At 40.9% G+C, this 21185-nt stretch overlaps 1 protein-coding gene and 1 long non-coding RNA gene across 2 annotated transcripts; both read left to right on the top strand.

Moving 5' to 3' along the window:
• The first annotated feature begins 6295 nt into the window (after positions 1-6295).
• LOC145450998 (uncharacterized) lies at positions 6296-7182 on the top strand. The gene is made up of 2 exons (XR_013918670.1): positions 6296-6728; positions 7093-7182. It is a non-coding gene; the product is annotated as an uncharacterized LOC145450998 (long non-coding RNA).
• Positions 7183-10937: 3755 nt separating this feature from the next.
• Positions 10938-20659, top strand: LOC145450024 (TATA box-binding protein-associated factor RNA polymerase I subunit B-like). Its single transcript, XM_080328476.1, has 6 exons — positions 10938-12942; positions 12974-13603; positions 14182-15219; positions 18685-18773; positions 18831-18991; positions 19831-20659. The coding sequence occupies exons 3-6, from the start codon at positions 14481-14483 to the stop codon at positions 20636-20638; spliced, it is 1797 nt and encodes a 598-aa protein (XP_080184602.1). The 5' UTR covers positions 10938-12942; positions 12974-13603; positions 14182-14480; the 3' UTR covers positions 20639-20659.
• Positions 20660-21185: the final 526 nt, after the last annotated feature.

Raw genomic sequence — 21185 nt, 5'->3', positions numbered from 1 at the left:
CAAGGTGTATGCTCGCTTAGTGTTGATTGTTTATGCTGCCAGCACCATGCATATAAAGTGGCCCGCAGTTGAAATGCAATAAATCTGAACCAAAGATGTTTGACGTGAAAATTGTAATATATGAAAAAGGTTCACACTGCAGAACCTACCAAGGTTCTGCTGTGAACGCGAACCTCAAAATTGCCGAGGTTCACACACAGAAGGCGAACGTGAACCTCACGTTCACTCACACCATCCCTAATTTCAATAAGACAAGAGGTTCGGTTAAGCCCGTTAAGGTATGAACAGAGAACAGAAATATACATTTTACTATTAAATTACTTAACTTTACTATACTAACGTAAGCTGTAAGTTTCGATCCCTTCGTTTGCGGTCAATTTATTTGTGAGAGAACAATGGAGGCCCAGTAAAACACACGATCATTGAATGATTGACTGGTCGCTCTCACGGGTTAGACCAGCGTTTCGCGAACAATCCGAACATATGCAATATACAGTGATTTTCATCACACCGATTACTTGATGACTTGAAATTGACTCGTGAATTTTGCTCCGAGTTACGAGTCAATCCACATTTCTGATGCGCCGAGTCAAGTCAAGTCATTTTAGCAAAGTAACTCGAGTCAAGTCAAGTCATACGAAAAAGGTGACTCGAGTCTGACTCGAGTCATCCCAACACTGATTCCATGGCCGATCAAAGAATGCATGTTGTCGCCTACTACTACCTGTAGAGAAACGTGTGGCACATTGGATACAGGGCCACTATATGATACATCATCAATATTTATAAAACCCTGCATTAAGATAAAACATCCCTCCGATGATTTAGTAGTGTCATATCAGTTGTAATTCAGACGCTGCTTGTATTCACCTCGGTCGGCGACTTTGTAAGAAAATGACGAGTTGTTCTGTTTTGCTAACCTGCGCAAATTTACATCGCTGCCGTTTGATACTGTGTTGTGTGTTCAGTGGGTATATCTTTTTTATTGTGCTTAAATTTATTACACAAATTAGTTGGAGCTGTGTTTTAGTCGCGCTGTATGTTACATTAGGCCAGTGCGACTCCAAGATGGCCTTTTTGCGGCTCTGATTGACCTATAAATATGCCACAAAAATATAATAGACGACATTTGTTGTTGTTTTTCTACAGATAGTTATCGTCAATTTCTGTATATGATGGCTAAAATGAGGAATATTATTTATGCCTTAAGCCGTCCAAGGCCGGTTCAGAAAACTGTGAAAGAGAATTCTTTCATATTAGCGTCAAACGCATGGATGAATACCCGGCAGACAAGGATATATCTTGAGTTCTGCTGGTCATAAACTTTTGTATATCGTCTCCATGAAGAGTAAATTTCTACACAATTTTACTAACATCAAAATATCGGCTTACAATTATAGTCAAGTATAAATTGCAATAAGTCCAATATCACGCATCGTATTTAAAACTTGTGTAAATAAGTGATGGAATGTATAAAGAGCTATCACACAACGACCTATGTAGTAATGATATGTATTTTCAGTTTATAATGTATAGCAATCCAATCTACGTCTATCAATGCTAAAATAATCAATATAGAATCTATAGAAGTCTATGTACATTGTACATGCTTTTGAATTTTAGCTGGATGGTGAGATCCAGAGGTAGGCTAGCTACCTATAAATTTTCGTTATAAGCATAGCCTGGTGCAGCGGTTCCCAACCTTTTTCGGTGACAGGGCCAAATTGAGAATTTCAGAGTACGGTCGGGGCCGCACGAATACCAGGGCAATCAAAGGAACCCAAAATTGTCACCAAAATATGAAAATTGGCATTGTTCCGATCATTCGATTGACGCCATTGGCCATTTGTGTTGCCGCGCTCCCGTTGTTCAGAACAATCAACCTTTGCTGGCTATTTCGGAGTAGTTTTATTGCCCTGGCGAGATTTCAATTCGTATTTTTGGAATCAGTACGACACTTGCTTTCGATAAACACCGACATATCAAATTATTCGGACGCTTGGGTCGCGAGATATAGGACAACCAATTATGCTGCTTTTTGCCGGGTAAGCAGTACGCATCTCGGCGTTGTTGTTGTTGGTATTGAGTTTGTGGTGCTCGGCAGCTATGGCCTTGTGCATCTCGGCGTATTCAATCGTGAGTCACTTGTTGAACATCTATCCGTAAATTAGTTATCAATACTCAGGGCCGTAACAGCACTTCGTCAGGCACCCCCAAAACGTTGCTCTTGGGCCCCCCATAGGGTGATAAACCGAACCACACACCCCTAGGCTAGATGGCTGTTTACCGCTATTTATCATCTAAATCGGGTGTCCGTTTTAGCCAATTTCTCTCGACTAATCACGCGAAGCGCGAAAAAAAATTCCATAATTCATGATTGAATCGGTCAATATAATCAGGAATTGCAAATATATTGGTATCAATATTTATCCTCTCTCTGCTCACGTAATCAGACTGACAGGTTGAGCCGAGTGAGTTGTGTTTCAAAAGGTAGGACCACTCAATAATAATTAAACATCTTCGGGCGTATACCCGTTGGCAGGAACGAAACAGCACTTCGTCAGGCCACCCAAAACACTTAGGTCTTGAGCTCCCATAGGGTGATAAACCGACCCCCCGTCCCGTTGTTCGCTTCTGCCACGAAATCAGGATCCTCGTTTAGTGAGCCAGCGTGGAGCGCGAAAATTGTCGATAATTCAAAATAAAATAGGTCAATAAGATCGGGCATTGCATATTTGTTGCTATCAATTGCTTGTCTTCTCTGCTCACGTGATCAGATTTACCGGTAGAGCTGAGTGAGGTGTCTTGGAAACTGTAGGGCACGTAAATAATAATTAAACATATTCGGACGGGCGGACCCGTTGGTACGACTTCGTTACATGATGTTATTTCGTGACCTCCAGTCTGCTATATCAAAAATCTAGACTCGCCCAAACGTACTAAACTAAAAGATGCACACGATTTCAAATTGGTAGTTCTGCACTGGCATAGGCCTATAATTCATTCCTGCTGGATGGTAGCCTATTTGTATCGTGAGGTCAGATTGCCAAGACAGGAACATTCGGTGCCAGTCATTTAGACGCCTATGGTCAATTATACCTATATGTATTTTGTATATATATAACGACGTTTTCGGTCAGCGTAAGGGCAGTCCTTTTCGGCCAAGGTTCTCCGCTGCCGATCGTTCTGGCACACTTGGAGTCGCATGTTACATGGCCTAAAACTTTATATGTCTTCGTGCGTCGTGGCGCGGTAATGGCCAACGCCGATATGCCCACTTCTATAAATCTTGCGTATTTTATCTTGGTGGAAAAGTACCCAATAATTAAGGTACTTGGAAATCGCGCCCAGCGCGAAAAATTGTTGAAAAAGTTGCATAAAATTTCATAAAATACTCTATAATTTATGCTAATTCACTGAATAATTTTGGGCCCCCTTCGAGCTCGCTCCCCCAATTGGGGGGCTTGGGGAGCGGCAGTTACGGTCCTATCAATACCTATATCTATACCCACAGGCGCCGATTTTTATTTTTGCATGGGGTGGTGGCAACCTCGTAGCCCCCATTTTTGAAAAGTCCCCGTCCTCTTGAAATGACCATTCTGACGCTAATATTCAGTTGCAATTCATCAAGTCGTATTATCAGTGTTACGCGGGGCCGCGATCAATTAGCGGCGCGAGCTTGGCATTCGTCGCTGGACTGAGCAAGTGAGCAGTAACACGGCGCGACACTTCTGGAATACGTAAGACTGACAAGAATTATGATTACAAACGCGCGCGACCAACCAGTAATTATATCCTTTACCACCAACACAATGGGTTTTATTTAGTTTGAGTAGCTCGCATCGCCACAATTGGTTGCTGATTAAAACATCGATTTACGTTCGCAAAACATGATTGGATTAATATTTGGGCCGGGCACTGGAATATATTCCAACTAATGGGCACAGACAATAAAACACTGTTCAACTTTGCTCTCCGAGAATATTTATCACAAAAATGGTTCATAAAATATTTTAAACGCGGCTTGCGGCATTCATCGATGCAAATAATGCACTTTAATTTGTGGAAGGTGGACGTATATTTGGTCGTCAAATCCCGATAAGGAGATGGTGTTTCTCATAGCGCGCGTTGAAATCTACGTTTCTAACGATGAGGTCGAATTTGTACATCTAACAAGAATTGTTAGTTTGCTGAAATCAGCATCAGTACGCTGTGCGAAATACATAGTAGTGATCAATGTTATTGGACTGTAAAATCGGCCTGCAAAGTTGCGCGGATAACGAAATTGTAGACATGCCGCGAATCTGCGGTGATTAAAATTACAGGGTGCGCTAGTCATACCTAAATACCCAGATTCGGCAATGGCAACGAGCACAATTTGTTTAGACGCGGGCATAAGTTTGAATCAAAAAGATACATAAACACAAACAATATTACACTCAGACATTGTTACTGTTTGGCGAAAGTGTTTCTGCGGACGGTAGCAGGCCTGCATGCGGATTGCGGACGCGCTAAATCAAATCACCGACGATAGTGCACCTGAGATATCGATGACCCATTTCGCATACAAATGATTCTCACTAATTTGCAATACGCAGCATCGATAACACGAATTAGTGAATTGGCATTTCAAAAGGACGGGATTTCTAGCTATGAGAAACTCCCTGGCTACGCACCTGGGGTTTCTATGCCAACAACGCGCTGGTTAATATCAGCCCGGGCGGCCTACGGCCTAACGCCGGCCCCGATCAGCCAGTCGAATTTGATCGTAAAATGGTGCCCTTTTTATTATCCACGTGTTATTGCAGTAAGAGCAATATGGGCGCATGCCGCGACCTTATCAATAGAAATACATATCTCAAAGGTTTGAAATTCTATCCGCGATATGGTTGCGCTCGATAGAGTCCGTCCAGCAATGAAGTTTATTGGAACATAGAAGGTTCCCGTTCAAACTAATCGAATAAATTCAGAATTTGAGCCACCGAGAATCTCGTGTTGCATCAATTTTTGACAACGTAATTCAACGCCATGCACTGCACAATGCGCAGTATTAATAACAAATGAAACACTGACAAGTGACACCAAGGGAACACGAGTGTAAAGCAGACGAGAATTACTATAGCCTACAGATGACAGCAAACGAGAAAGCGCGCATCTAATCAGAAATTCCACAACTTACATACAGCACAATGGGGTTCCGAGTCTGACATTGCTCAATATAACGACGTTTGAGCTGCATTGTCGCATTTCCCGATAAAAGTTGGCAAACTCTTGTTAGAGTAATGCGCACTTTGCGTAGAAATGACTTTTAATTCGCAGGCATACACAAACACACGGTCATATTTCGCGCTCAAAGCCTCCTATTAAAGAGACTATCACGTAACTAACTCAAGACTTATTTTGTAAACGAATATGGGCGCAAATTTAATTAAGAGAAGCAGAACGTGAATTCGCTCGTATGTTCGAGAGAGAAGATGGTGTTTCTCATCGCAAGCGTGTCGAAATCGACGTCGTAGACGAGGTTGCTTCGATTACAATTTATTGGGGGGTTTTAAGCACTGGTTGGTCGTCGCTAACAAAGCTGCGTATTCAATCATTCGCGCGCGTATCGGTTAATGGTAAATAGTTGGCATTTACGCGCTATCACGGACTCGCTAATTGACAGCGCTGATGATTTGAAATTGAAGACGGTGGGCGTTTAATCTTATTGTATGGGGTGGCTGCCACCCAATAAATATGTCATGGGGTGGCTGCGCCACCCCTCCACCCCGTAACTCGGCGCCTATGTCTATACCTATATCTATAGGTACTGCTCGTTCAACTGAAAAGTTTGGGCACATTGCATTGAAACAGCAGTGACGTAATCTTAGCAGTCTACTCACAACTTTCCTGCAATCCTAATCGAATACTCCAGACTCCAAGCCAAGCAAGAGTATTTTATAAATATACATTTTTTTCACAAATCGATTTCTCAATATTTTTGTGGGGGCCGCAAGAAGGCTGGGGCCTCATGCGGCTCTCGGGGCCGCGGTTGGGAATCACTGGTGTAAACCATTGGGCTATTTGAATTATATTCAGATTTCTAAAGTTTAAACGTAGTAATACAAAAAATGAAGGAGTTTCAGTTTCAGCCCAGTTACATTTTCAGGACTTGAGAGTCTGAGTGGACTCTAGTTCCGAGATTGGAAGTTCGACCATAGCTTTAGCTATGGTCAAGGCTATGGTTCGACTATAGATTCCTAACCTCCGTAGGTTAGTAATCTATAGTTCGACCATAGTCGTTTACAGCTGTAAACGACTATGGCCCTTTTCATACCGGGGTTCCGGGAATAACATTTCTCGAAAATGTTTACCGGAACCCCTCTATGTGAACATAACACTGGTGTTTCGGGGCGGTATGAACGCGCTTATTTTCGGAGATTTTTACGGGACCAACTGAGTATGAACACGAATGGCGCAGCTGGGTTCCCGGAACGCTGTCAATCAAACTTTTAGTTACGGTAACGCGCTGTTCATTCAGGCTGCTTGTATTTCGAGGTCAGCTACCTGCGGAATTTTGATCTTCTTGTGTAATGGTGTTGGGAATGCATTATTCTTGGATATATAGGCTATTCTGTATGCTCACAATACGTAGTCACTGACTACTAGTCAGCTTCTTTTTTCTGTGGTTTTGTAAACAGAGCACAGCTAAAAAGGTACAACACCATCTCCAAATGATGCAGCATTGGGTGAGTTGCCTGATAACTTTAGGACTTCAACACTAATTTGGTAGGTGATCTCTACCCTTACCAAATTTGTTATATCAAAGGCAAGTTTCTAACCACGGATATGCTGTGCGTAGGTCAGTCACCGTCATATATACGCCTACTGAAAAGGGGATTTAGTAACATCTGCTTTGATAGTGGCAGCACAGCAGAGAATGATGTCCTTAGCTCTGACTCTTTCAAATTGTACCAACGGGCTGGTAAGCCATCGTACATCATACAAGCCATAATTTGGTTTTCACCTATGCCTTCATTTTCTTGTTACAACCAAGTCATTCCTTTGTTATGCAATGTTAGGCAAGTGTAACTTAATCTGATCTTTTTGCAGGTCTAGATGGAGGATACTGATGAAAAAGGTGGAACTGTGCAAGTGTGCATTAAGTTATAGTTTCTCTCATGAATAAAATGAAACAGCACATTTCTCTCATGAATAAAATGAAACAGCACAAACACATCTGGTTAAGCAAGAGCATTGTTTATTAAGAAAGTCACACAGGGCATTTCCGACGTCTGGGCCAGCGATACTTGGATCACCACCAGGTCTCGTCTTCATTGCGTATACCATCCTCTGTATCATTCTGGCCTTAGCGGATTGCAGTTTCTGAGAAAAGCCGAACACCGCACCTTCAGTCGACCAAAATCTTTCAACCTTCATGTGTGCTTTGCTAAGTTTCTGAAAAAGCAATTGTGAATTTTAAGGGCAGCAGAAAGGAAATTTATATTACATATTTGAAATTAACTTTAGCTTATACTCGTTTGTGTTTCAGGTAAAAGGGTTCATGAGCCAGGGCTGAAAGGGATAGGCTGCGTCATCAGTTATGTATGCTAGTACGGAACCCTCAGGCTCCCAATCATCAAGTCATCCTGAAAAACTTGAATGCGGCAAATGCATGTTTGGTACAAATGTTGCAGTGGTAATTTTTTATCCACCCACAATACTCAGACTTGTACAAAGTACTGGAATTTCAAAATTGCGCAACTTTAACTAGAACTACAAAAATTTTTAAACTAGCAACTAGAACAGGGGTGGCCAACCTTTTCAGCCAAATCGCCACATTCGATTGACGAACTATTCTGCGGGCCACTAGCCGCGCAAATTTTTCTAAGTTGATAAATTAATAATATTGCCACTTGACTATATTGCAAGCCTGCTGTGTATCGCTGGGCTCAGTTTGCAAGGACTGGACTGTTCGGCACCTGGACATATCGATATCGAAAGCTTCGTCCAACATGCGGCAATCATTTTGTGCCTAGGTTTCATAGTCGACGGTCTTTCTGCGAGCGCAAACGGGAGGTCGCGAATATATATATAGTTAGACTCAATCTGATAGATTAGGGCATTAGGCGTTCTTTCATTTTCACAAAGGGGTAACAATATTAAAAGCAAGAAATCGAGTGACAAGATGTTGCGCTAGGCGACCAGGCGTGTAGAAAATTTTTACTTTTGATAAATCTATCACGAAGTATTCTGCTTTATTGTGGTGTACGAAGATCTACCAAAATGTGACTGGCTCATAGATCTACCAATGCGTCGGTAGGGCTGGGCACAATGATTCGAGTACTCGATTCTGAATCGAGTATTAATTTTAATGATTCGAGTCGAGTACTAAAAGTCGATTTTTTCGAGTACTAAAATTATACGCTTCTCGTCACTGAAACATAATTTATCAACGAGAATTATAGTTTCGATACTAATTTTCACAGTTGAAGCCTTGAAACCTTGATTGGCCATATCGTAGCATACGAAACATAGTGCAAAGCTACGAACGTGACTGAAATAGCACATTTCCGAAGTCATGATCAGCCCACAACATTGTCACCAAGTGGAATGAAATCGGTAGGTCGAAAAATAGGCCGAAGTATCTTTAATGTGATGGACAACAGGCATTATATTCTCTGTGGTCGCATAAAAGGTACATATTGGAACTTTGACATATTGCATTCTGTTATGACGTCACAATGAGTGATACTCGATTACTCGACTCGAAGCATATTACGTGATTCAGAATCGAATCACTCAGGTACTCGATTTTGCCCAGCCCTATGCGTCGGAACTGATATTTCAGTCATCACATCTCAAGTGTTGCGGCCAGACTAATCAAATTTTTGATTGGCTTTGCAAGTTCACAATCTGTGCAATCCATTTTTGATAATACTACTAATTTAGGAAATTAACTCGCGGGCCACGGGTTGGCCGGCCCGAACTAGAACTATCAACTTTTCAAAATCTGCAATTAGAACTAGAACTACTCACTTTCAAATATCCGCAACTAGAACCAGAAACTATTCACTTCTTCAAATCCACAACTAGAACTACTTAGTTTTAGTAACTAAATGAGTAGGTTGATGTACATGCCTGACTACACTACAAAAATATACAAATTTGGTCTCATTTTCAGCAATTTCAGTCTTAATAAGTGAGCAGGGTTGTAACCAAGTCACAAGTCCATCCCACTTCAATAGTTTTGACTAGATTCAAGTCGAGTCATTTTCAATTTACCAACTCATTGAGCAGAGCGTCGAGTTCGAGTCATGGTTTTATGACTCGAGTCCAAGTCATTGTGTTGACTGCTCAGTTTCCAGTTTAAGTATATTTTCCATCTATTTGGGTCTCACTTTTGAGACAGAAAGTAGCCTACTTGGCAAGAACAATTGGTCTTTCAGACTTCTTTTTCTAACATAATGATTCAAGACCAAATTTGTCTGACCTTATTGTAGTGGTATGCTACGCAAAAACTGGCTGACATTCCGCCATGACAAATATAGAAATATTACTATGCACTAGGGCTGGGCAAAATTGAGTACCTGAGTGATTCGATTCTGAATCACTTATTACGCTTCGAGTCGAGTATCATCTTGATGACATCACAACACAATGTACCATGCCAAAATTCAAATGTGTAGGCTACGTTTTATGCCACCAAAAAGAACATAACGTCTATTGTCCGTCACATTAAAGATACTTCAATGTTTTTTCGACCATACCGTTTTCATTGCACTGCTTGAAGGTGTTATATGATGGTCATGATTTCCAGCAACGTTCGTAGCTTTGTACTATATCTCGTATGTTGCGACACGGCCAATCAAGGTTTCAAGGCTTACTCAGTTGAAAATAGTATCAAAACTACAGTATAATTCTCGTCAGTAAACCAACTTTCAGTATAATTTCAGTACTCGAAAAGTAGTATTTTACTACTCGACTCGAATCAATAAAGTTAATCCTCGATTCAGATTCGAGTACTCGAATCATTGTGGCTAGCCCTACTAGGCACCAGAATTATTTTTATCAAAATCAACTTGTGACAGTTGCCTTCTTAAAATACATCTGGATGTTTACCTGGATATAAACGATTGGCTTCATTGGCTAGCCTCCAAAGAGCGACAGCTACTCAGCAAGCAAGAGAAATTGAGTTCGTATAGTTTGCTGGCTGCTTTTCGTTATGGTCTCGAAGCTCGTCGCAGAGTATACCAAATGTTTCTCTCACGGATTTCTCGAATTCCATTGTTTCTCTGTACAGTGTACATACGATTAGATTTACCCAAACCATTATACAGCAATCACCAAGATAAACTGACTTTGTTGTACGCAGATGTGATCGGTGGTTCTTTTCATTCCAGGACTCTATCCTCTTTGCTGGCTTTCAGTTTCTGCTCTCAGCTTCGGTTGATAATATACAAGCCAGAAACATGCTCGGGCTCTATTACTGATACTGGTATATTGAGTATAGAGCCCCATACACATCGAGAAGGCATATCCGCAACATCCCATAGCTAAAAGTTGGAGCCAACTTCTCCCCATCTCACGAATATGCCTATCCCTCATCGTTTTCCACAAGCATATTACAACTGGAACACCCCACAGACATGGTTTCGTAACTATCAACACTTACGGAGAATCGCGTTCATACTGGACATAATTTCCCGCGAATTTACCGAAAAAACGACCTGTATGAACATAAGTTCGCGGTAACTCTAAATAGGTATGAACGCGCTCTTTTCCCGGAACTGTTTCGGTAATTTTTTCTCTATGTGAACATCGCCTGTTTCGGAACGTGTTCCCGAAAGAGTTTCGTAAATCCGGTATGAAAAGGGCCATGGTTCGACTTCGGATTGAGATACAAGATACGCATGAGTAATCTTACGGTAAATAAAAATATGTAAATCCGGCCTGTGACTTCTATACTGCGACCAGAGTGCTTACCGTGTTGTTACTGGTTACTGCGTAGGTTACGGCTAGTAATACTGTATTTGTATTGGTAATATATAATACTACTGTTCTGTTCTCTCCCTTCTGACATTTTCATTTAAACCACGCAAAGTGAACGAAACATCGAATGTAGCTTGCTTTCCTGTCTATATCGCCTGTTAGTATCGGACGTGCGCACCCAACTCTATATATGAGAACACGTGTTCTTAGAGATTCGTAGAAAATTAGATATCCGTGCTGCTCATAGATGGGTGGGTAGTCGCAACTGATTTGGATCGGACATTTACAAATCATTACCACTGCAATGTTCCCTCTAAGCTGCGCAAATGCGCAGTGCTGAGTGCTGACACGGTCTCTGCGCGCAGAAAATCTAAGTTGCGCACAGAAAATCTGAAGTGATGACCTTTTTTTAGTCGTTACGCACTGTTTTCCAAGGGTCTGCGCAGTGACTTGGTGAGTGTGCGCAGACTCGTCAAAAATTAGAGGGAACATTGATTAGTCCAGTAGTACTTCAATCGGATGTGAAGCAGCATAAAACGATGATGTTTAGCATATATGGAGAGCAGTAGGCTACTGGGGACTGGGGAGTCGGAGTCTCTTTTTAGCATGTCTCGAGTCGTGAAAACTATAATGGCTGGAGTCGGAGTCGTGGCAAAAATACTGACTGGAGTCGGAGTTTGTGAAAATGACCCTGACTCCGACTCCAACTTCTGTATTATGAAAACAATTGGTTCCAAAGGTAGGCCTATTTTCAAATTACTAATACCGGTAACTAAAATAGGATTTTTATGTACCATCAATAACTGTTATTAGTAACGATATTGATAAAATTGGACATTATTTTCAAATTACAATTTAGTTACATGGAGGAAGAAAATCGCAATATGCATCTTCGCGATGCTGTCACAAGTTGATGCAACTTTTGGAATTATACCATGATACTGTGACAGAGTAAATGCATTGTCTGGTTTTGTAAAATTGATGTAAGTATAACGAAACGCTGCTTTCCACCAAAGAAAATTAAAAATATTTTTAGCGCAGCTTACCTGCTTGGGTCGAACAAATGATTAAGAAATACTGCAAGTCCTAGTCCTTGAATACTTGAGTAAGTGCATGTAGACTAGACATCTGCTACTTCACTACTTCCTAAATTTCGTTTCTGACCAATGTTTATTAGTAGTGAGAGTGTGTGTGCTTGTATTAGTCAGCCTTCAGGATTACTGGATCACGACCTAACATCGATCTCGCCTTCCGCCACATGCCAACTCATTTTGTCGCTTGCCTTTTATATTATCCGCTTTACTTTTCATTCAGTGTGCATGCCTCTCATCTCTACTTCGCCTAGCCCAAAGTGGGTGTCTGATCTCTAAGACTACTCCAAGTCGTCTCGACACCTTTGTATCTTTACATTGTATCGCAGTTTTGCGGTGTTTTGAAATGATGAAAATAGTAATAAGCTGACACTGATACTTGTAATCAGGATAGTGTGTAATGAGAAAATTAGTAAGAGGACATCTCTGTATTAGTTGCCGACTCCTACTCAAAAGCTACACTTTGATTGTTTTATTTTCATTGTAATTCTACAGGATTGTTTATTTATCATGTTTGAATAATTCATATATAATTGGATATAAGAGAGAACATGTTATAAAAACTTGTAAAATATGAAAAAGGAAGGATATTTAGGAAGGCATTCCTACCATGTTAATTGCATAGTGAATAATTCGAGCTGTGGCACAATGAAACAATTTTGCGTGTCATCGCTAATCATATGATTGTACAATGTACATGCTTGATGGGTATATGTGGTTATATGACAGTCATTGAAACGTCACTGTGGCATATAACTTTTGCAGTACATTGGCAATACTGTTGGAGTTGGAGTTCTCTTAAGAAAATAGTCAGAGTCGGTACATTTAAAGACTCAAAAGACGGAGCCGGTATATTGAAAATGTGTGGAGTTGGGAGTCGGTATAATGAAAATGTCTGGAGTCGTTGTCAGTGGTAAAATCTACCGAGTCGACAGTCCTGATGAAGAGAGAGAGGTTGTGATTTCACTGATTTGTGAGGTGGGTAGTAAAAGGAGGTTTTTTAAGCTCTCCATTTCGCTCCACAATCTAGTGACGGCCGTTACGTCAACGCCACCGCAGAAAACTTGGTCGCAAGACTCTCATAACGACTAATTGCATTTTGATATATAACATGACTACAATATAAATTCAATATTTGGTATGAATTTGTCCCACTCAGTAACATGTATCGGCAAAACATAGCTCCTTGCAATTTTTTACCTTAGAACTACGAGCAGCCATGGCATAGAATTGTACTTTTTCCTGGTTCTATTACATCACCGACCAGTTTATTGCAGTGTTTGCCCTGGGATTACTAATAAATAGCGATACCAAACCCTGTTGCCTTACTATAATCTAGTGATTGATTAACTTGTATTAATAGCAGACGTGCCTATGACCCTGACATAAAGTTGACCGCTGTTGTGAAAGTGGTAATAGACTAATACGGGCACACTCAAAACAAAAATTGTGTGAACTACTTATTTCCACCCTGCTGTAGAGGGTGTAAATATTTCCCAATCTATGCTATTTCATACCGGCATATATCCCAGAGTTGTTCAGTTTTTGTGTAGAAGAAGGCAGGGTTGTAACCAAGTCACAAGGCTCCGAGTCACAAGTCAATCTCACTTTTATATTTTTGACTCGAGTCAAGTCGAGTCATTTTCAATTCCCACCGAGTCAAGTCCGAGTCCAAGTCAGCGAACAGAGGATCGAGTCCGAGTCATGGTATTATGACTCGAGTCCGAGTCCAAGTCATTGTGTTGACTGCTCAGTTTCCAGTTAAAGTCTTCCTAAACCCACTTTTTTAACTCTGTTTGGTGATATTGAATGGTTCGCATTTATAATATATTAATTTTCCTCACTTTTAGCAGTTTCTGGTCGCATTTTCAAGCACCAGTACCAACAAACGAAATCCCAATAGTGTGTTGGCTTCGAAATTACAATGAAATGTCGGTCTTCGCCGTCTGAATCTCGAGTCAATGACTTGCTTCGAGTCATGCGCAATGACTCGAGTCCAAGTCGAGTCAATACACAGATTGACTCGAGTCGTGTCGAGTCATTTCCGTATTTTGAGAAAATGGCTCGAGTCGAGTCGAGTCATCCGAAAATCGTGACTCGAGTCGAGTCATGACTCGAGTCATTACAACCCTGGAAGAAGGTGCAAAGAGGTGTATATCAGATTATGTATGGTCTTGGTCATGCAATCGTAAAACATATTGGCCTTATTCTATGAATTGTACATCGTACACATTTCATTTGCTTTGAAAACGGTAAACATTTTTTGTATGTGTCCGTGTGTTTCTGAAGTTTATGATATTTGTTGCCTGTTTTTTTTATTTTGCGATGATGAAATGAAAATCACTCTCTCTCTCTCTATTCCCAGTACTTATGGTTGCTTCGAATTACAACCTTGAGTTGTTGATTGGCTAGATAATTATGCCTGCATGTGAGAACTGTGGTGCTGATGATTTCGAATGCATAGATGGAATGTTTTACTGTGTTGAGTGTGAGACTCAGTCACAAACCTTTCAAGACGAGCAAGCTCCTGACTTACTTGCTGACGGCACCTTTACCACCAGACAGCTCAAGAAAAAAAAACACAAGGAAAAATCAGATTATGGGCGTATCTGGTACAGTGTCGAAGGATATCAATTGGTTATTAAAGCTCATATCAACGCTCTAATAAAAATTGGCATCGATCCAAAGCTTGATGTTGTGATGAAGCAGATTTGGTTCAAATACGTCCACAAAACAAACATGGCGTCCATTGACTCCTGCTTGCCAACCGACAGTGTTCCAGAGTCGTTTCTCTCCTTGCGGGATTATTACTTCAAACACTGTAGCAAAGACGATGCAGCGGTGTCGTCTCGAAAAGTCAAACTGCGTTTTTCTAGAGAGTCAAAAAAGAAAGGCAAGCAGCTGGAGAGTGACTCGGAATGGTTTTCCGTAGATACCGAAGCATCTTCGGCTGAAGAAGACCGATTGTCATCCTCGTCGTGTCCGTCAATAGGTCAAAAAAAGCGAAAAAGGCATCCACGTTCATGGTGTATGATGAAAACAATGTCACTTAGTAAAGTTATAGCATTCTGCTACATTTCGTTTCGTTGGATGGGTGAATTGTTCACTATTGGAGACCTGATCCACTGGGCGGAGTCTGGACGAATTCCTTACTATGGTATGTATGGATTTCGTAGGAGTTCGTGAACGTGTCACATCTAATGCAAAACTGGTCTCAGGGCATAAAAGTAGTCGCCTACTTTCTGCGAGAATGCAAGTCATTTGTGTGAACTCTATTTTTAGAGTACTACCAATTCTGGAACTGCTATTAGAGTAATCGTTACAGCAGTGTGATTTAGACCTGCTGTAATATGAAAACAGCGGTGTTGGGATGACTCAAGTCATCACTTGACTCGAGTCAATTTCAAGTCATTAAGTAAACGATGTCAAATAATTCACCCTATCTTATGTAATGTATGTTCGCCGTTCGGGTTGTTCGCGATACGCCGGTGCCATTTGTGAGAGCCACCGTCAGTCATTCATTGATTGTACAGTACGTTTCACTGATCCTCCATTGTTACATAACCAATAAATTGACCGCAAACGAAACAATCACAGCATACGTTGCCGTAGTAGCAGCGCAGTAGATTAATCTAATAGCAACATATCTTTTTTTCTTGTACGGCTCAGGGCTTATATTGCACACGTGCAGTGATCACCTTTACCAACACTCTTGTATGATTTAAATCATGCGTTTATATTCTCACGGATGCGTATAAGGGGCAGCGTATTGTACCACATCAATTTGCTCAACTTCTTGAGGCTTAGTATTCGATCCTCTATATTGATTGACAACAACAGACTGTAGCATGTAGCTGTAGCTGTACAGTTACTCGCGTATTTTATTAGCTCTACGTGTGTGTGAGCGATACAACACCTTTTTGCATGTATATTTAGCTTTATATTCGTTATTTTATTCAAGATAAATGGCCGATTAATCTGTCCTTCACCCAGTTAGCAAAATGTAATGACTTTGCATCATCACTCATACTTCGAAAATTCAATTTGACTTGAATCGTGACTTGACTCGAGTCACCTCCAAAAAACGAGAGACTTGACTTGACTCGAGTCACCTTTTAAAATCGATTGACTTGACTTGATTCGAGTGAAAATGTGCAATGACTCGAGATGACTCGTGACTCGAAGGTAGTGACGTGATCCCAACACTGGAAAACAGAATATAATTTCGGAAGTTTTCAGTTATTTGTGGTACAAATAGTCGCGCAATGATGTGTGTGATTCCATAAATAAAGGTAGTGGCGCCTTATCCTAATCGATTACTTCAAACTAGCCTACTTACTTGGATAGACTGCTTTTCACGCCTTTTCTTTTTGACAGGCATGTCCTTAAAATAGTTGCTTTTCGAATGTATGCCATTTACCTCTACTTGTACTTTAGTAACACCAATGAGTATTTGTATTACCTTTGCGAAGTATGGTAGGCCACTCAAGTAATCACTCAGTCAAACAACCTTCACTTGAGTTGCTTATACTAGCAATGAAGCTACCGTAATTTTCCAAGTATAGTACGCCCCCATGTATAATACGCACCCCTAAAATAGCATGTAAATTCTGGGAAAAAGCCTGTACCCATGTATACGTATAGTACGCACCCTGCATTTCAGTACATGAATAGTTCCGATTTCGTATACGATGTCATTCTGTTTTGCGATGTCACTCTTGAACAATCATTACACAACGATCGCTAATCATTATACAATTAGCGGGATTGTCTTTAAACGATGGTTGATAGCAGCCAAAGCCTGCGAGGCGGGCGGCGCGATGGTTCAGGCTAGCGACACGACATTTTAAGCACGAGGAGACCTTTTACAGATGCGATTGCTAATCATTATACAATTAACGGTATTGTCTCTAAACGATAGTAGATAGTAGCCAAAGCCTGCGAGGCCGGCGGCGAGTTAGTTTAGGCCAACGAACCGACATCTTGCGCACGATGCCTATTATAAATGCGATTGCGCCTAGGCTAACGGTTATGTCATGCGCAACAGGTCTGTTGGAGATGCGACTGATTACGCAAGCGATTATATCTTGCGCACATGGCCTCTTGTGTATGTATAAATTGCGTATGCGATTGTTCGGGCCTGTCGTTGACGCGACGAATTGGCGAGAATTGCCACGCGCGAGTGTCTATTAGTGACCTAATTCCGCTCGCGTACAAACGGCAAACCAACTCAGCAGGAGATCGCGTGCTTTTGCACACGACTCTCGTTAATTGGATACACGCTTCCCACTAATTACTACGCGCGATGGCTGAAAGTGATGCGCGATTGGAAACAAACATGAAGAATGAAGATAGGTGCGATTTCAAGTTTTTTATCGAGGGAGATTTTTTTCAAGCGTGTTGTTCCCATGTATAATACGCACCCCCCGATTTTAGTGCAAAAAAACGTGAACATTTTGCGCATTATACATGGAAAATTACGGTACTTGCTCAGTGCTTGTTGAGTGATTTTTAAGTACATTCGATTGTTTGTCATACTGATGAAGCTATCGCTGAAATAGAGATATGGTGTTGGCTAGGGATGGTGTGAACCTCTGAAAGGTTCAGGTTCGTGTGAGCGCGAACCTTTTTGAAAGGTTCTGTGTGAACACGAACGTGAACCTCGTGACGTCACGTGACGTCATATTGCTAATTCCAACCCTATCTTCCAATGAAGTGATAACCTATATTAATGTACACGAGACCTAGCGAAGACTCGGTCCACATAATGCCACAATGCTGAAGTACATATTGGCGTTTTAAACGTCGCTAAATGTATCAACCGCGGTATTCAGAGGATATAATAATTGCATAAAATCAATACATTCCGTCGCTTTGCCAACAATTTCGACGAGGACTTACCAAGGAATATAAGCTTACGCCTTAACGGTCTTAGCCAGACCGGACAATGTGTTCGGAGTCTAAGTATTGCTACATTGATATTGAGCAGAGTGTACAACGGGTTTCTATACTCGCTACCGATACCACAAACAACAACAAGTTATGCAGCAGTAGCAAGCATCTTAATCGCATGGATTTGGTTTTAATGATGCAGTAAAGATATGAAGTCAAGATTGACCCCGTACGCCCGTTCGATTTTTTACATCAGAAGACGATATCAATGTCATTGATTGGTTGAATAAGCATCATTCGCTGACTACGTATATATCGCTCGTGATGTTGTGTGATTGCGGGTCAAGCTCACAGCAGAGAGTCACTAAGTATTCACAAACGGAAAGCTGGTTGTTCCGAGAAAATTTTTGCAACAAAGCAAGTAAAACTTTTAAGGTTGTCGAGGTGCATGGTGCATGCTCGTTTAGCGTTGATTTTTTATGCTGCCAGCACCATGCATGGAGTGGCCCGCAGTTGAAATGCAATAAATTTGAGCCAAAGATCTTATAATGGAGTGAAAATTACAATTTACCAAAAGGTTCACAGTCCAGAACCTACCAAGGTTCTGTTGTGAACGCGAACCTCTAAATTTCCGAGGTTCACACACAGAACGCGAACGTGAACCTCACGTTCACACCATCCCTAGACTGTTGGCAGTTCGTTTGACCAGATTCATCATATCTGCATTTAGACGCAGGTGGATGCTTCCCTAATGATATGAAGCTATATCAGGGAGATGACCGTACATTTATGCATGCACGTTTGCTACAATATCACGAGGTACGTATAAAATGTCGCTTTCAATCGGAAAGAATACTCAAAAACTATTTTCTTCAGATTGTTTTTTTGAGTCGAAGACTCCACAACTACATCAAAATGCCTGATCTTCCTCCAGTCAATATATTAGCGTTGGTAGGAAGATATTTGCATCAATTGAATTTACCGTTAGGTCTCATACCACTTGCTCACCGGATCCTTCAAACCATTAACAAAGCAAAGTAAGTGCGTAACCTGCATAATTCATATCTAATATACATAAAAATAATTGTTATATTGGTTTGCAATGAAAAAGTTTTGAATTACATGGTTCTGATCCTCTCAGCCTCAGTCAACCAAAAATTTGTGGATGATATCCTATATTCGTATACAAATACAGCAAACAAACACGCTTCAAGTGTGTGCAATATACATTCATCTCTTTCTCTGCCTGCCAATAAGCAGGGTCATACTGCCATGAGATTATAATTTGACGGTAGTCGGACCCTGTCATGACCAAATTTGAGATTTGGAGGATGGCCTACTGCATCGGATCATTGCCATGGTACAAAACATAAGACAACTTCCAGACTAGTTCAAGGCGTGTGTATTTGATATGTAGCGATTACAAAATATCGTTTCCCAATTCATTCGGTTTTGTTGAAGTGGTTCAACGAGATGTTAAAGATTTTTTATCATTCAGTTTCGTAGTCTTTACGTATGTCGTCGCATCGGTATCAAAGTAGCTTATGTCCAGTTTTCAAATTTTGAAGATCCATTTTTAAAACTTGAAAAAAAATCAAGTTTTCGAAATTTTTTCAACTTTTTTCGGCCATACCTTGGCTATGGTTATGTCTGACTTGTTAATTCAAAGTTAATCAGGGCCAATATATGGCTGATAGAATATGAAAACCGGGACCTCGATATTCGTAGGACCGAATGAAAACTATACGTGAAGTGAATTTTCTCAAAATGTATAAAATGGACAATTGGACATAAGTCACTTTGATACCACTGCGACGATGTGGTGTGGATCAAAACTGGTGAATTAGTACGGAATCACAAAAAATTGATTTTGCAGTTGGGCAAACCAGAGCATGACTCATAAGAGAAGAACCGATCTACTTTCCTCAAAACTCCCCGATATGATTGCAGCAGCGGTGATTATAATTGTACTGAAGACTTGTTTCGTTCTGGATGGGGATAAAGAATGGCGAAATAATGTGGAAATGGATGAAATATGTTCTAAGCATTCGGCACATGCCGACAGTTGTTCCCCTTTTAGTTGGAGGAAATGGGTCATTCAACAACTTAATTACGCATCTGCCAGTTCCAGCACTTTCAACGACCGAAGCTTGTCGGATAACTGCTTCGATCTTCATACTTGCATGGAGCATTACATGAACGTGATCTTGAAAGGGCACTCGTATAAAACTGAGCGAATTTGCAAGAATAAAGTCAATGCCAAAGAATTCATGGAAGCGCGACAAGCCCCGTTTAAACGACTCGTGCAATTGCAAGGGAGTTCCGAGATCATCAACGAAAAGAGACTACAAAGGGTTGATGATAGTGATATGATCAAACTTTTTGGTTACAGAGGAAAATTTTGTCCTGGTAATCTCACGTCGTCTTGTGTCCATCTGCTTTTAAAGTCTCTTGCCAATAAGGAAGAGTCAGATTACATTCCTTGTAGGAATCTCACTGGAACAACGAGTCTAGAATCTCTACCTCATTCATATGCTTTTGTTCTGAGCCTTTTCACCGATGTAACGAAAGCAGATTGGGAGCTAATTCATGATTATGTTTCATATGCTGAGATGCATTTGTTTGAAACAGACAAATTTACTCACTCTAGCAGTAGTAGTCTCTTTGAAGAAATAGAGGAATAAATCGTGTCATTTGTGTCGTAATTTATTGATACCCATGACAAGTTGGGGATGTATTCACGATCTACGTAAATATATTGCGATCGATGTTCCCTCCAAGCTGCGCACGTACGCAGTGCTGACACGGTCTCTGCGCACCGAAAATTTAAGCTGCGCACAATAAGTCCGAAGTGATGACCTTTATTTTTTGTCTTTACGCACTGTTATCCAAGGGAACGCGCAGTGATTTGGTTAGTGCGCGCAGACTCGTGAAGAATTAGAGGGAACATTGATTGCGATTAGCCTTCTTTGAGAGAAACTGCTTTTGCATTACCATATTTAGGGATCTGGAAAGGCGGACAATTTTTAAAAACCACGAAATTTAGACTACCGGCAAGATAACTGGTAATTCTGAAATTTTTACTGGAAATCTCGTGTTGACTAAAAAAAGGTCGTCTTCCCGAATTGCATAGCCTACTTTATAAGATAGTGCTCTGGTGTTGACAAATATAAGTCAATTTTCCAGTCCTACTCCGAATGACTCGCCCGAGGATCCGTATTGCAGATTTCA

This window comes from Botryllus schlosseri, chromosome 11, assembly GCF_051294905.1.
Source record: "Botryllus schlosseri isolate E-star chromosome 11, Bs_hap1, whole genome shotgun sequence".
Classification (NCBI taxonomy): domain Eukaryota; kingdom Metazoa; phylum Chordata; class Ascidiacea; order Stolidobranchia; family Styelidae; genus Botryllus; species Botryllus schlosseri.
Note: the sequence above shows the minus strand (reverse complement) of the source record. Positions and strands in the feature narration are given on the sequence as shown.

Coding starts and splice junctions, on each gene's coding strand:
- LOC145450024 (XM_080328476.1), top strand. CDS start 14,481: ATGCCTGCATGTGAGAACTGTGGTGCTGATGATTTCGAATGCATAGAT. Junction 15,220..18,684: donor TGGACGAATTCCTTACTATG/GTATGTATGGAT, acceptor ATCTGCATTTAG/ACGCAGGTGGATGCTTCCCT. Junction 18,774..18,830: donor GTTTGCTACAATATCACGAG/GTACGTATAAAA, acceptor TATTTTCTTCAG/ATTGTTTTTTTGAGTCGAAG.